The sequence below is a fragment of the Fonsecaea pedrosoi genome (genome assembly GCF_000835455.1).
Source record: "Fonsecaea pedrosoi CBS 271.37 unplaced genomic scaffold supercont1.4, whole genome shotgun sequence".
Lineage (NCBI taxonomy): Eukaryota > Fungi > Ascomycota > Eurotiomycetes > Chaetothyriales > Herpotrichiellaceae > Fonsecaea > Fonsecaea pedrosoi.
The window spans coordinates 764,630-779,542 of NW_013550612.1; the positions used below are offsets into that span (position 1 = coordinate 764,630).

Here is a 14,913-nt window from a genome sequence, read left to right on the forward strand (position 1 = left end):
GTGGCTAGGATGAGACATCTGCCTATCTCACAGCTTCGACATGCAGATCTTGATCCAGGTCTCTAGTCTCCATCGAAACTTTTGATGCAGCAGGCTTTGTCTTAGAATAACTTGACTCGGAAGTTGCTGAAAGAATGCTTCAACTTCTGGCCTCACTGTCAGCTGTAGGTTGAGAATCACCCCTTTAATCGTGGACCTAGCCCCTTGAGTACGGACTTTTCTCATAGCAGATACGGGAAACTGTCGCACCCGGGATGTGTTCAAGTGAAATGTCTGAGAGCATTAATTTCCTTTCCGAAATATGGAAGACAACCTCAAAGGGTACTGGTGGTGGGAGCATTTACTTTCCATTTGATCTGTTTTAAGTGCACAAAGAGTTTGTTCTTTTCTAATTGACATCAAAGTACTTCGCACCAATTCACTGGGATTCTAGACTAACTTGACTCATTGGGGCCATTGTGGAACCGACTTGTCTAGAGACACTGTTCCAGTCAAACAGTGCCTAGACTTTGATTTGCAGCCACGTGCGGCTTGCACTTGAAGAAAGCTCTCGCCATGCTGCAGATGCGTAGAATCTCAGGCAGGCAATGGTGACACACTAAGCCATGAGCGTCCTTTCACCACTCCGTTTTCTGCAAGATAGCTCTGGAAGCTGGAGTCCTCTGCGATGTGAATTTGCGGGGCCTCGGAGTCTCGAAACCGCGATACCTTTGGAAGGCTGGAGAAGTCAACAGCCGGCCGCCGATGTCGCCGATCGGATCTAGAAACTAGTTTGCCGGCGTCGAGCTCACTCAGTCCCAAGCCTTTGGGGAACCAAAGATCCGCTGACCCCAAACGGAATGCCTCGGCTCCCGCCATATTGTTCCGCCTCCCAAATCGCAAGCGTAGGCGAATGTTTCGTTCTTTGTTGTCTAGATATTCGTATACAGGCGTGTCTGAATGCACATCCACATCAGAGCCACACTCACCAAACCTCTCCCAGCCCAAGTAGCGATCCACCACCATCCAAAAGCTCTTGTCAACTGGATGGAAGACCAGATGAAATGAACTATAACCGTCATGGTCTTTTCCCTTTCCCTTTTTAAAGCATGTTACTCTTCCCACAGGGAGGCCGAACCGCAGCGGGAGAATAGGTTCTTCGGTGTCAGAGTTGCGCTCTACTTGAAGAGCTGGGTTGAACTCATGAATAAGCCACCTGTGCTCCTCGCACTTATTCTCGATAGTTTCTTCGTCAGAGCTGGCTTCTTCGTCAGAGCTGGTTTCTTCGTAAGAGGTTCTTCTTTCGTAAGAGGTGGTTTCTTCGTCAGACCTAGTTGCGTAGGGGGTGTTCATCATAGATAATCTAGACTCCCAGACAAGGAAAAAGTCATGGGTTCGCGTCTGAAGGAGAGGTATTGAACATTCAGATTCGGTTTCTTCCATAATCTCGCCAAGAAATCTGTTAAAATAAATTTGGTTGTCTTGAGTGAAGTCGATCCGGTGAAGCCATTGAAGAAGTTCTTTGAAACAACCAGGCCAGTAGGATGGAAGCCGGTACGCTTTCTCTAGCCTGCTAAGTATCCTTTCGTGCTCAAGTTTGGCCTTATACAGCATCACTCGGTGGCCGGGAGGAGGTATATACTTGAAATTATTGCAGAGACGAGCAAATCTTTTCCCGAGAAATTGGGGCTGGTGAAGTTTGATGGAATTGAGATATTTGAAGGCATCGGGAGGTATGACTGCATCGTCCTTTGCTTCGTCTCTTGTAGAAGCCATCGTGGCTTGATTCTTGCAAGACACGAGAGGATTGGGAGGGACGATAAAGATTTCGACTTGCAGGGTTGGATACGAATGGGATTGAAGTGATCAAGGTATTTTGGCAAAGGTGAGGAGATTACAAACGTAGAGAAGTAGCAGAGTCGAGATCCACGAGCACGAGAAGACAGTAATAATAGGCAATGAAACAGACAGCTGGAATTCCTGGAGTGCCGGATGCGTATGTGCACTTCCTCGAGATAAAAGGAAATGTTTGTTCGCGGAGCACCGCATTCGGCGTGTACATTCCTCGACGCACCATTTCGATCTATAATTCATTCAGTAGAGAGGGAGGTCTTTGTGTTGCATCGCACCGGATCCGGCCAAATCAGGTAGGGAATCATGCGCTACGCCGCCACCGAATTCCAACAAATTCCATTCGTCGCTAGGGGCAACTCAAAGCCGAGAGTTTTTCCTCGGGCTTCAGAGTGGTCCGTCATGGGTTGCTAGGTTGAACGACGTTGCGCTCAGAGACATCACCTTGCAAAGGGGGAATGTCTTCGGGCACTCAACTTGGCTCGTAATCACCTCGGAAATAGCTGTCTTGGTACCTGGGATTTGTAGAGCCCAATGCACCAAAAAAGGGTACCTTTACAGCTTGCAACGTGGACGAACTTGCCACGACTTGGCCCATACCATAATAGAGCGCTCAACTTTGCGGTATCGGGGGCTGGGCACATTTCTGTCTCCAATTGAGCTGGATGCTGAAGGAGGAAGCGAGAGGACTTTTCGTTATAGGAGCATGGACTGAAGCCCTTCATATGATTAGGAAGACGGCAGACGTCTTGTGTTGAGTTGAGTGTGGATTGATTTCCTCATGTTTTGCCAAGACACGTGATCCGTGGAGTCAGTACAGGATCGCAGGCATTTTTCACAAACACCACGCCACCTGTCCTGCGCTACCCCAGCATCCGCGTCTCTTCGCGCAAATCAGCAGACCGCTATCCTATCGCAGTGGCTACTCGGGTAATCTTGTCTGCTAGTCTATCTCCACCATCATTGTCACATTTTGGTTCGGTGATCCTCTACCCACAATCCCGACGGTCAATATCTCCACCTCCTCAGCCAACGGAGAATTTTTGCGAATAGTGGGGATGCCCTGTGAAAACTATCTGGTGGTGAATGATCTCTGGATGGGGATAACTTGGGTGCTAGCATCGTCTCCATACTCCTACTCTGCAAACGATCCTACCATCGAGGTACCTCTTCGCTTGGGCTCTTCTCCCCATATGCCCCATCTTAACGGAAGAATATCCGTACTTCGACGACAACTACCTCGACATGTTCGACTTATTCGTTCCACTCTAACCAGAAGGTCTAGTAAGGAGGCCTCGAGAGGTAGCACGGACACGATTTCGCCATGGCAGCCATCTGTTTTGGCTGCACGAGGCCAGCAATGACGCCCTCTCCGCGCTGTCTCAACACATCTCAGCCTCTCGACGCAACGCCATACAACTGTGCTTTCCATGGATGAATCTCTCCGTACACCCGATCATATACTGGCAAGGCTGTCGCCTCTCGCCTCTCGTTATGAGAGCAGCAGGCTTCAGCTACCAACTCCATCCTCGGCCTGAAACCCTACAAATCCACCGCACCATCGAAACAGCATTTGACCTCGGGTTGAGAGCAATCGACAGCTTCCCCTATTACGAACCTTCCGAACAGATGATCGGTGCAGCGTTGCGCCATTCTGAGGTTACATCCTTATGCAAGAGAAGCGCCTACACTCTGATGACCAAAGCTGGAAGAATTTGCGAGGACTATTCCGACTATTCCCCTGAATGGATCAGAAAATCTGTGGCGCGGTCGCTCAAACGGTTCGCCACAAGTTACCTCGATGTGGTATCCTGCCAGGATGTTGAGTTTGTCAACTTCGAAGAGACTCTTCAAGTTGTGGAAACGCTTTATGAACTGTCCGATTCGGGCGTCATCCGTTGCGTGGAAATTTCAGGTGCTGATATTGACATCCTCGGAGCAGTCGCATCACGAGCACTTGCAAGATTCGGCCGTGCCGTCGACGTCGTGCAGATCTAGGGCCAGCTTACACTGCAGAACACTTGGCTTGGGAAAGGAGGTCTAAACGCGTTTCCATTAGCAGGAGTCAAAGCTGTCTGCAATTCTAGTTCACTCACGATCGGACTGCTCAGGAATGTCAGAGTCCCCGTTGGCGTGCTGGTAAATTGGCACCCTGCGCTGCCAGAGCTGCGAGCTGTGTCTCAGGAAGCCGCAGGATCAGTTCAGGACCAAGGCGATAGTCTGGTATCGGTTGCCTTGCGCTTTTCAATAAAAAGGCGAGTCAGAATGGCCTCAATGACACTACCATCCCCGGAACCATATCGGAATCAGACCTGGGAGAGAATGTGCAGACGGCGAAACAAATCCTGCAGAAGTCTACGATCCTAGCCCCCAATGCCGCAATACATTCCCCCGATGATCTGCTCTTTGAGTATGATGATCTTGATGAGGAAGCAGTCAGTCGAGATAGCCCTCTTTATGAAGGAGTCAGGACCATCCTCGGGCGCTGGCTTGATTACAATTTCTTTTGGCCACAAAGGCCCGAAGCCCAAGTCCAGGCGCAGAGAGAAGACTAGGTGATCTCCTCGAGCATAGGGCTTTCAAGCGGTGTCGCAGCTACCAACTGTTGGCCCAGCACAAAAACGGTGGCTGTCCAGCGATATAAATAGATCCAGCAGGCCGTATACCATGGGTTTTTGGGTAAATAGGACTTCGCCTCCCATGGTACTACTCACGGTTATTCGCAGAAGTCTCAATGCTTTGTGGACTGGATGAAAGTACTTCTGGGAACTGGCAAGACCTGGTTTGCGTCTCTCCTGGAAATTCGACAGAAACCTCTCCGAACAGGCACACGGGTAAACTGGATGACGAACACTCGACCGAATCCTCTGGACATTCTTTGTTTCCTTCAATGGGTTCCTCGAAGTCCGCAGCTATTGCTGGTGCACTCGTGCCCTGGGCCTTCTTGGGGATATATGCCCGAAATTGGTATATTGAGGCTGATTTCGGTCCTGAGATCGATTCAAACCCCATGTCGTTCCACTGCAGCTCAAGAATTCGTCTACGACCCCCAAATCCTCCCGAACCGGATAAAATCTACTACTCATACTGGAATTCCCCGAACCCCTGCCAGGCAGTCGGCTCCAACCCCGCAGCTCTCTGCACTTTCTATCCGAATCTGGCTGAAATGAAGCCTGCCATTTGCCTGAAGGCCAGATACTCCCGCTGCGATGGGGAATGCCCATGGTGATATTCACTAAGCTCACATTTGTTCTAGCCGACGATGTAGAGGTAAACGTGCCTTTTCTTTGCCAGAGAGTTTCAGGAACCGCTGGTCAGCATGATTGGTGCTGAGATCGGCTCTTTGATGATTGAGCAGAATATGGCCATTCATGTCAATATGATGGTGGTCTGAGGAGGCGCGGTCGCAGGCCGAAAAGTCAGAATGCAAGACAACCCCCTGAGGATGAGGAGACACAGCTCTCCACTCCGGTTCCAGTGCCTCTAGGGATGTTGTTGACTCGATTCCCGATATAGTCGACACAGAACAAGACTTGACTAGGGACGGCTTTCAGGCCTCGGAGCCCCATCTTCTTGCAGGGAGATCAGTCAGCGATGATGGATTCAACAAGGTTATCTCGCAACAAGGAGCGTCAATCAGGCTCGGATTGGATGACAATATTTCAGCCTTCGATTTCCCCCACGCAGTGGACAACGCAGGACAAGGTCTCTCTGAGCATCCTTGCTCAGAGCACTCTTTACTTCCACGGCACAGGCCGAGACCTACTTCTTTCAGCACTGCGCAGGTGGGAAGCGACCCCTGATTTGATGATCGACATGAGAGACGTGCACAGGCAGGACCAAAAACTTGGCCATATCTGTGTCTGGAGTTCATCCGACGTTTACTAGACGACCTAATAAGTCAGGGACCAAGGGATTGAGAGGGTTGGGATTGTGACACTGGAGCATGTGGCCTTGTTCTTTGCTGCCAACGTCAAAACCCGGCTCTTCTCAGTCCTGCGCCATTCAAAGGGATTGAGGAACGATAAATCCAGCGACAATGGTCTCTTTTGCGTGGCATGGTAACCTAATGGTAGAGTCGGCCTGAGGGCCGAAACAAGTGCCCCCTGAAGAGAAGCCACCAAGCAAGTCGCTCTACTAATCGTCGTCTGAGGACGGCAATGCCGCTACACTTATCAAGGCAGCACCAACACTTCGACTGGCAAGAAGGGCAAGGTCCAGGGTTATGCATTGCTCTAGGGTTACCGAGTATACAAAGCATTACCCGTGCCGGCGCCCCGAGCGCTTTGTCTAGGAGGCTACTATACCAGGCCCCCACGCCTAGGGAACCAGGGTGTGAGACACGGATGGGATCCCACCCGGAACTAGAACTTCGCGAGACTCGTGTGAGGTCACCTAAAAGTACTAGGTATGATCCGCAAAGATTCCCTACGATAAATCACATTAACTTGATGTTAGCTCGCTGCTGAGGATAGCTACATCTCTCGCTGCTCCTAACCAAACCCACAAATGCGATACCCCTGATGGCTGTGTCGGCGGCTGCAACTCCACTTTCAAGCGTTGAAGAATACCGAGCGCCCCTTGTTCGCGTCGTCTACAAGTGTTTCGGGGCAGGGACTGCACGACACAGATGAAACCAGCCACCAACGCCACAATGCTACATCATCACGATAGCTTGGCCAGCCACCGGCAGATATCCGTGCCTAATGGGTTCACGCTCAAGCGAGGACCTCGAAGATATATGAAAGCATGCCTCGTATGTGCGCGGGAAGGCGCTCTCTGCCACTGATAGAATTCCACTTACAGCGACACTGAGCCATGGCCATAGACATCAGCAAAAGTACAATTGCTCTGTTTCAATCGCAAGACAGACTAGAGCTTCTGAACGACATTGACAAATTTCGCCAACATGGCCTTGTCAACCTACCACAGATCGTCGTGTGCGGCGACACGAGTAGCGGCAAATCTTCTGTCCTCGAAGCACTGTCAGGGATTCCATTTCCGGTTGACAGCACCATGTGCACAAGATTTGCGACGGAGATTGCCCTGCGGTATTCCTCGGAGGAGACCGTAACAGGCGAGGCTTTTATCACCCCTGGATCACGTTCTTCTGACGAACACCGAGTTCGTGTTGGAGCATTCCGAATGACAGTCTCAGCCAATCTTGACACAATTCCGGAGATCCTGCGAGAGGCGCAGAAAGTCATGGGAGTTGATGAGGCCGGAGGCATCAGCCGCGATGTGTTACATTTGAAGCTCAGCGGTCGACCGCTACCAAATCTTACTTTGGTGGACCTGCCAGGTCTCATTCACTCAGCTACAAACTTGGACGACATTACAAAAGTGCAAGATCTTGTCAAGTACTATTTCCAGCAGAAAGAGAGCTTGATAATGACGACTGTCTCCGCCGAAAATCCCATTGAAAACCAAGGAATCCTTACCTTGTCCCGACAGTTTGATCCCTCGGGCGAGCGTAGCATTGGGGTTATTACCAAGCCAGACATTCTGCGGCGTCCAGAAAAAGCGAGGCTTGCTCCCACCGTCCTCGAGCTTGCACGAAATCAACATGCTGCCTTCAAATTCAAACGCGAGTGGCAAATAATGAGATGTCTCACTGATGACGAGCGACAGAGGGGTGCAGACAGGGATAGCATTGAGACGGACCTGTTCTTACAGGATCCCTGGGACGGCTTTGACAGGCGGAGACTCGGGACAAGATCTCTACGAGCCGTCCTATGTGAGTACCTGGAGGAACATATTCTGCACGTATTGCCGGAGCTCATCAAGTCTTTGGAGGCTAAGATTGCTTCGGTGAAGCTGTCCCTCCAGGAGCTCGGGCCTCATCGAGCAACGCCCGACGAACGTCGGCAATACCTCATCCGCATCAGCAGGCGCTATGCGCAGATTGTCCGAGACGCTCTCAATGGCGACTACTCCGACACCTTCTTCGACAAGACTGATGCCGCAAAAAGGCTGCGCGCAAAAACAATGGCTCTTACCGATGAGTTTGAAGACACAATGCGCGCAAGGGGCCACACATTCGAAGTCAGAGGTTTTACATTTAATTCATCGATGCCAGCTGAGCCCGACGAACCTCGATTCATCACAAAGGCCGATGCTCTTGCCAAAGTTGGGAAGCTTATAGAAGGTTATCGCGGTCCAGAGTTACCGCTACTTTTCAACCCACGATTAGTGGGAGAACTTTTCAAGGAACAGTCACAGAAATGGCCCAAGATCTCAGCCAAGTATACTGAGGACATTTGCCATGCGGTTGAAATCTTTCTGCGAAAGGTTGTGGACTCAATTTGTCCCTCCACGTCGCGTATTGGCGAGTTGATACTCCGCGAAGTCTTTCAGGATGCGATTCACAGCCATCAACAGAAGCTGAATGAGAAGGTTTGGGAGTTGTTCAACCCATATACGGTTTCTTTTCTTTACTCGACAAGAGCTCGATTGAGAATAAGCTTAAACCGTGTCCAGACAATCGACGGAACATGTGTAGATGGTGATGGTACGGCAAGCAAGTACTCAGTCTCTTCCCACCGTATGGTTAGAGGTCCTGGCCAGGAGAAAGAACCATGCTTGGAAATACTGCAGATATCAAAGGCCTACTATGATGTTGCGCTCGAGACATTCGTCGAAAATGTGGTCATGCTTGGGGTTGAGTCGTGCCTCCTGTCAAAACTGGAGGAGATGTTCTCACCGGAGACTGTGGCACAAATGAAAGAGGATAAACTACAGCTGCTTGGAGGTGAGACGCCCGAGATGATTAGCGAACGCACCGACCTTACAACGCGGCTGAAGACGCTCGAAACGGCTCTGAAGAACTGTCGCAGGCATGCAAGCCGAGAGTTTGGTCTTGACCTGAAGCGACCATCCGCCGCTGGCAATACGATGCCTATCACAGGAAACACCGCAAGAGCTTCATCCCCACGTACAGAGCAGCAACATCTACCATCAGCCAGTCTCACTACAGCGTCTCCACCAGTTATTCATGCAACAGCACCTCCAGCACTCAAATCTACAGCAGCGCTTCCACCGGTTAGTCCTGCCACCATGCCTCTACCACCTACTCCTACTACAATGCCTCCAGTATTTAATACCGCCGCAGCGCCTAAACCTGCAGCACCATTGAGTCAACAGCTAAGCAGCAGTGCATTGGTGGTACCGGCTACGGGAACCAAGTCAAGCTCACCGAGGCCGACGAGTCCGGGCACTCAGCCGAAGTCTTCACCATTATTTACACCGGTTCAGTCAAGCAAGCAGGCTTTCGGAACTCCCGACCCCGGGAAGTCGAATGTATTCCTCTCAAGTAGTCCTTCTAACTTGTTTGGAGCGGCGCCTACAATCTCTCCCAGCGCAGGATCGTCGTCTGACCCCAGTACAAGAACGTCTGGCTTTAGTGGTTTCAGCTCTGGTAAGCCTTCAGAGAAACCAGCAGGCTTCAGTCCAAGCGGTGGCATCCTTGGTAAGTTGGGTTTTTATCATACCAACATCCATTACGTTCTTGATACTGAATGCTCAGGCAGGCGCTCGTCAGGTCCAATAGAATTCGACGTGCAGACAATCGAGCTTCCATCCCCTAGGACAGGCGATATCTCATTCGTCGACGGAATATTTTCTCTCAAAGACCGCCTGGATCACGGACGAGACTTTTGGCTTGATGCAATCTCGCCTTTTGGGAGTAATGACATGCTGCATTGCCTTGCTGCGTATCGTCGCGAAGGATTCGAAGGCATATCGTTCGAGGTGAGCGTCTACCAGGAATAACACTATCTCTATGTCTGGCCTGGCTTTAACCACGTGCGTTATCATAGGAGCTCCGCCTCCAAGACTACAAGGCGATATTCAGCGACGTAACCCGACTGACCCTGAGAATGATGTTGCCGTCCGGTACGAGTCTACTTCTATATCGAGACTATTTGGCGGAAGGAAGAAGATGGGTGTATCCTACTGCAACTGGGCTTTCTTTCTCAAAGGCCTGAACCTTTTCGTGGAGATAGGAAAGACATCGCCCCCGCTATAGCAGGTTTACTATCCGCGCCTTCAAAAGGAGAAGCCGATTTAATGAAGGCGACATCCACGCTTTTAAGGCACCATAAAGCCAGGAAGTCCTAGCGAGCCGACACGAGACATTGCGGGTGAAAATTGATGCAAGGAGCGGCTCAATCTCTCGCGCTAAGACTCTAAAGGCTGGCTATGTAGAGAGAAATGAACCAATTCGTAGAGTATGTCCTACCTACCTAGCATACCAGTGTTCTGTAGATTGTCGTTCTCGCCTCGCCGTGCGGGACTTGTCCACATTTAGTTGTTACTGCCTTAATGGGATGCCTGAGTAGGTCCTGGCGGGGTCCCACATGCCGCGCGGTATCGTGGGCCAGACTACTAAGTACCGAGTACCACGTATGATGTGCGGCGCCAGACGGTATGACGAGGATGAGATGTAAAGGATTTTTTGGGTTAACCAACAGACCCTTGAAGACAACTACCCCTTTATCCTCGTACACCAACCATCGACTGCCCCTTTCGTTGTTTTTAGTGCCCATCATTTTGGCGCAAAAGGAAAAAGAAACAGAATGAGGAGTGACGACGGCTGCTAGACCTGCCGCCTCCGACGTAAAAAAAAATGTGACGAACATCATCCGGTCTGCGAGGCCTGCGCGACGCTCCGCATCACATGCCACTACAGCGAGGAGAAGCCCGAGTGGATGGACCGCGGGACCAGACAGCAGGAGATGGCGAGGCGGATCAAGCGCCAGATCAGAGAGCAGGGTGCTCGCTCTCACCCTCGCCGCCGAATGGAGCGCGCGAGCAGGAACTCTGACGACAGGGGCTCGGGATCCACCGTGCTCTCGTCTCAGACGGAATGCTGGCGACTTCTTGTCCAGGACCAGCACCGGGAGAGTATCTAGCCACGCCGACATCTGATGTCCTATCTGTGGATAGCGTTTCGTACACAGACGACTACGGAGCTATTGAGCAGCAGTAACCGGTAAAATGGATCTCTCACACTGTTGTGTCCCTTGGTCGTCCTTGACGGTCCAGGCGGGCGCGAAAGCGGAATCATCCCCGGCGCTGGATGGCCCGACGCATGCCTGTTCATGTTCTATCTCGACAATCTCATGCCGTTCCGGTTCCCCTTCTACCGGCCCTCCCTGGCCCAGAGGTGGCAGGTCGTGGATCCTCGATGTCATGATGACCAGCTCCGTGGTGCGGCAGATGGCGCTGTGCCCGAGCTCGTATTTCTTCTCGCTGGCGCTGGGCGCACGGGCAATTGCCATGTGGCGTGGGAGAGGGCTGCTCGCGCAGAGCAAAGACGCCTTTGAGACGCTGAGACGGTCCTTGCAGGCGCTGGATGGGCGGACAGACAACACCGACACGGACATGGATCTGTGTGAAGTGGTGCGTATCCTCGTTGGGGTTGTGCAGCCCCAGAGATTCGAGATTTCTCTGTGTCCAGCTTCGAGAATTACCACGCACACCGCACCGCTACTGTCGCTCTCTCCCATCGTGTCCTCGACAATGCCACGGGGACACCCTCCAACTTCGACGCCGTCATGAGCTGTCTGGGTACGTCTTCGTGGAGACTGCCCTCGCAGTGCGTCCGAGTCCCAAGCGCCGAGCAGGCGGCTTGTAAGTTCTCAGCGGGGGCTGGTAATGTTGGACGACATCATCGCCAGTACGACGTTGCAGAAACCAGCCCTCTACGAGTACCATCGCCGTCTTCTAAGTGACACCGACGGAGGCGACCCTCCCATCGACCTCGAACCTCTCTGCGGATGTCAGAACTGGGTGCTCCTCCAGATCAGCGAGATCGTCGCGATCGACGCGTGAAAAGAAGAGCGCACGAGGGCCGGGGACCTCGACGTCGTGGAGCTTGTGAGTCGTGCCACGCCCGTGAAGGACGAATTGGTGACACGCGTCACTCGGCTCGAGGCCGCTGCCGACAATAGCACCACTGCCTCTGGCGCCTCAAAGAGAGCCTCTGGTCGCGGTCCTCTGCCACTGGATTTCTTGTTCCCAGCATACCCGTACCACCGCGACGAAGCATCTGCACAAACGATATTGGAGCAGACGGCCCTAATCACCCGGATCTGGGCCCACGCCGCACTGGCTTACCTCTCCGTCGTCCTCTCCAGCTGGCAACCCTCGAGCAGCGACATACGGCACCACGTCTCGCGGACCATCGAGCTGCTCCTGATTCTATTGACGCCGCAACACCACACGGTCCCATATCCGTCTCCGTCCGCGTTCCCGCCCGCGTTGCTGCGCACTGTGGTCTGGCCGTTCTACGTGGCCGGCTGTCTCGCACAGTCACCGGAGCACCACGCCCGTCTACGCGAACTGGTCGAGCCGCTCCAGACGCCGAGCGTGTTTGGGACCGTATACAAGGCGCTCGTGATCATGGAGGGCGTGCGGCCGAGAAGAGAGGTAGGGGATGGACTGGCGCCGAGGGATCTGACTGCTTGTTTTGGGCGACAGGGGGAGGTGGTGGTGCTTGTTTAGACGGGACGTGTGTTCGAGGGAATGGGAATGAGCATGGCCGAGTCGGCTGGACCAACTAGATCGGATACATTGCTCGGTTTAAAGCTCGATGGGGTATTTGCAGCCAACCCGACCCAGTACGCCGACGCGGCCTTGCCCATCCCCAGGGTCATCATCATCGGCGACGGCACGACGCTCACGTTGAGGATATTGCCCGTGTATATGAACGTCTTGTTCGTCGGGCCCTTCTCTCTGGGCAACGCAGTCCACCCGCCCACGGCCTGCTGCGCCGCGACACACGCGCACGACAGCGTCCAGAGGCGTCGAGAATATCGAGTCCCAGCGAGCGAGTCATCTCAGAGTACGGTATGTACGCCTCACAAAGAATCGGATTTTTAAAGCATACGCTGCATGACGTCGGTCATCACGAGACTATTCTGGCCTGAACGGCTCCCAAAGTCAAACCAGTAAACATGATTATAAAGTGTAAAAAAGAAAAGAGTGAAAGGAAAGAGATTATACCTCGTAGAAGTCCAAGATCCCACATGCCGCGCGATATACAAAGTGGACCAATTGGTGGATCGAGGAGTGGATCAGTATAAAGTATTCAAGGCGCGCGGTAAGGAATCCACTCGGCGCTTGTATCACCCAAGCAGGCCCTGAGTAGGTGGACATGGATGCGTTCGAACTGGGTGGGTCAAGGTAGATTAGGTGTAGAGGGGATGAATGTAGACCAACTTTAGTAATTTGTATCCATCATGTCCAGTATATGGGCATTGATTCCTCCGCTGGTGACAATTCATGGTACTGTACCGCGTCGACTTCGCTTCGCGACTCCGCGTTTGATATCGTCACCGCAGTGTGGAATGGCCGAGTATAAGACCCTATCCAGATCATTTGCACACATGAATGCTTGGTCGTCGGTCATACATCCTCTCTTGTGGTATCTGCCGTCTGCCGTCAGAAACTCACCCCAATAACGAAGCGCTGTGTCTTGTACCATGTCTTCCACCCCCGAATTGAGCCAGGCCACACACTCCGACCCAGATACGCCATCCCAGACAACAATATTGTGCAAAGGTAAGAGACCCCACCAACCCCTCCTCGATGCAGTGGCTCCGGCTGACGCCAGCAAGAAGATGCTGAACATAACGAACCCCCCGAGAAACCGGGAGCCGTGTACCCAGCCGACACACTCTCGCTGCCACGACAGCACCGTCGGCGTGATTGGCGACTCGTTCGGCATCACCAACCCGGGCCAACGGTCCTGGTTGATCGCGGGCTACAGTCTGACGATTGGCACCTTCATTCTCGTCGGCGGCCGACTGGGCGAAGAGTTCGGCAACAAGAACCTCTTTGGCGTCGGCTGGCAGGAGCCGTACGTCGGTGTTTGTCTGGTGCTCGGGCTCTTGTTCGCAGCGGCCTTCTTCTGGGTTGAGATCTATCATGCAAAGTCTCCGATCCTCCCCCTTGCGGCGTTCAATTCCGACATTACTTTTGTCATTGCGTGTACGGCGACAGGCTGGGCGTGTTTTGGCATATGGGTCGGTGTTTTTTCCCCCACATCTCTAATCCCAGTCTCAAGTCTAGCGTAAATGGTTAAGTTGGTTAACACCCCTGCTGGCAGGTCTTCTACATCGGACGGGTCGCTCTCGACCTTGGAGGCAACACGATGGCAGCCTGGTTCATACCGGTGATCCCGTCCGGTCTGACCTCAGCCCTCGCGGTGGGCAAGTTGCTCGGCAAAGTCCCTGCCTCGTGGATCATGGTCGTCGGACAAGTCGCCCATATGGTCGGCTCCATCCTCGCAGCGGCGCGACCTGTGCATTCGACATACTGGACCTACTACTTCTTCAGCGTCCTCATCATCACCGTCGGCATGGACACCTCGTTTCCCTCGGCCACGATCATCTTCTCCAACGCCGTCCCTCAACGATACCAGGGTATGGGCGCGAGTGTAGTCATGACTGTGGTCAATTACAGCATATCGCTTGGTCTCAGCTTTGCCGGCACGATCGAAACAAACATCAATGATGGCGGGTTGACCGGCGCCGACAAGCTTTTCGGCCACCGCGGTGCTCTTTGGTTTGCGGTTGGGCTAGCTGGTCTCGGCCTGTTGCTGAGCCTTGTCTTTGTCGCGAAATCGTCCTCGAAGGACGGATCCAAAGGACAACGTTGAATAATTCAGGGAAGAAATGCTAGAAAGACAATGCAGGATGCTATGTACCGGCAAGCGCAAATCAAAGGACAAATGTATATGCTGCAGGTGGTCTAGGATCGGGAGGGCATTGTTCGAGAAACTGCCATAGCACAGGCTAGAAGCCAGTCCCGAACACGAGGGCTTTTGCTCTTCCAACAGATACCATGGCTCATGTAGCCAGAGACAGTAGATACATGGCAAATCATCAGGAAGACTCCTGACCAGTGCACCGAGGATCCCAGCACATCTGGTAACTTGTGCTGATTATCTATTCGCGATATAGGAAAATGAAACACACCTCGAACGCTTGGCCTTGGTCTCATCTCCTAACGATCGCCACCGCAAACGCGACACATACGACGTCCGGACATTCGACATGTCACATCGCAACCCATTGG

General features: G+C 52.6%; 5 protein-coding genes across 5 annotated transcripts; 4 read left to right on the forward strand and 1 right to left on the reverse strand.

Moving 5' to 3' along the window:
- Positions 1-576: 576 nt before the first annotated feature.
- Z517_06060 (uncharacterized protein) lies at positions 577-1,755 on the reverse strand (the record flags this gene model as incomplete). Its single annotated transcript, XM_013427802.1, has 1 exon — positions 577-1,755. One exon carries the CDS (start codon positions 1,753-1,755, stop codon positions 577-579), a length of 1,179 nt encoding a protein of 392 aa, XP_013283256.1.
- A 1,569-nt stretch (positions 1,756-3,324) lies between these two features.
- On the forward strand, positions 3,325-3,828 carry Z517_06061 (uncharacterized protein; the record flags this gene model as incomplete). The annotated part of the gene is made up of 1 exon (XM_013427803.1): positions 3,325-3,828. One exon carries the CDS (start codon positions 3,325-3,327, stop codon positions 3,826-3,828), a length of 504 nt encoding a protein of 167 aa, XP_013283257.1.
- Positions 3,829-6,648: 2,820 nt separating this feature from the next.
- On the forward strand, positions 6,649-9,600 carry Z517_06062 (uncharacterized protein; the record flags this gene model as incomplete). Its single annotated transcript, XM_013427804.1, has 2 exons — positions 6,649-9,298; positions 9,356-9,600. 2 exons carry the CDS (start codon positions 6,649-6,651, stop codon positions 9,598-9,600), a joined length of 2,895 nt encoding a protein of 964 aa, XP_013283258.1.
- A 1,422-nt stretch (positions 9,601-11,022) lies between these two features.
- On the forward strand, positions 11,023-12,982 carry Z517_06063 (uncharacterized protein; the record flags this gene model as incomplete). Its single annotated transcript, XM_013427805.1, has 5 exons — positions 11,023-11,232; positions 11,298-11,400; positions 11,669-12,261; positions 12,337-12,681; positions 12,845-12,982. The coding sequence occupies 5 exons, from the start codon at positions 11,023-11,025 to the stop codon at positions 12,980-12,982; spliced, it is 1,389 nt and encodes a 462-aa protein (XP_013283259.1).
- A 334-nt stretch (positions 12,983-13,316) lies between these two features.
- Positions 13,317-14,494, forward strand: Z517_06064 (uncharacterized protein; the record flags this gene model as incomplete). The annotated part of the gene is made up of 2 exons (XM_013427806.1): positions 13,317-13,859; positions 13,943-14,494. The coding sequence occupies 2 exons, from the start codon at positions 13,317-13,319 to the stop codon at positions 14,492-14,494; spliced, it is 1,095 nt and encodes a 364-aa protein (XP_013283260.1).
- Positions 14,495-14,913: the final 419 nt, after the last annotated feature.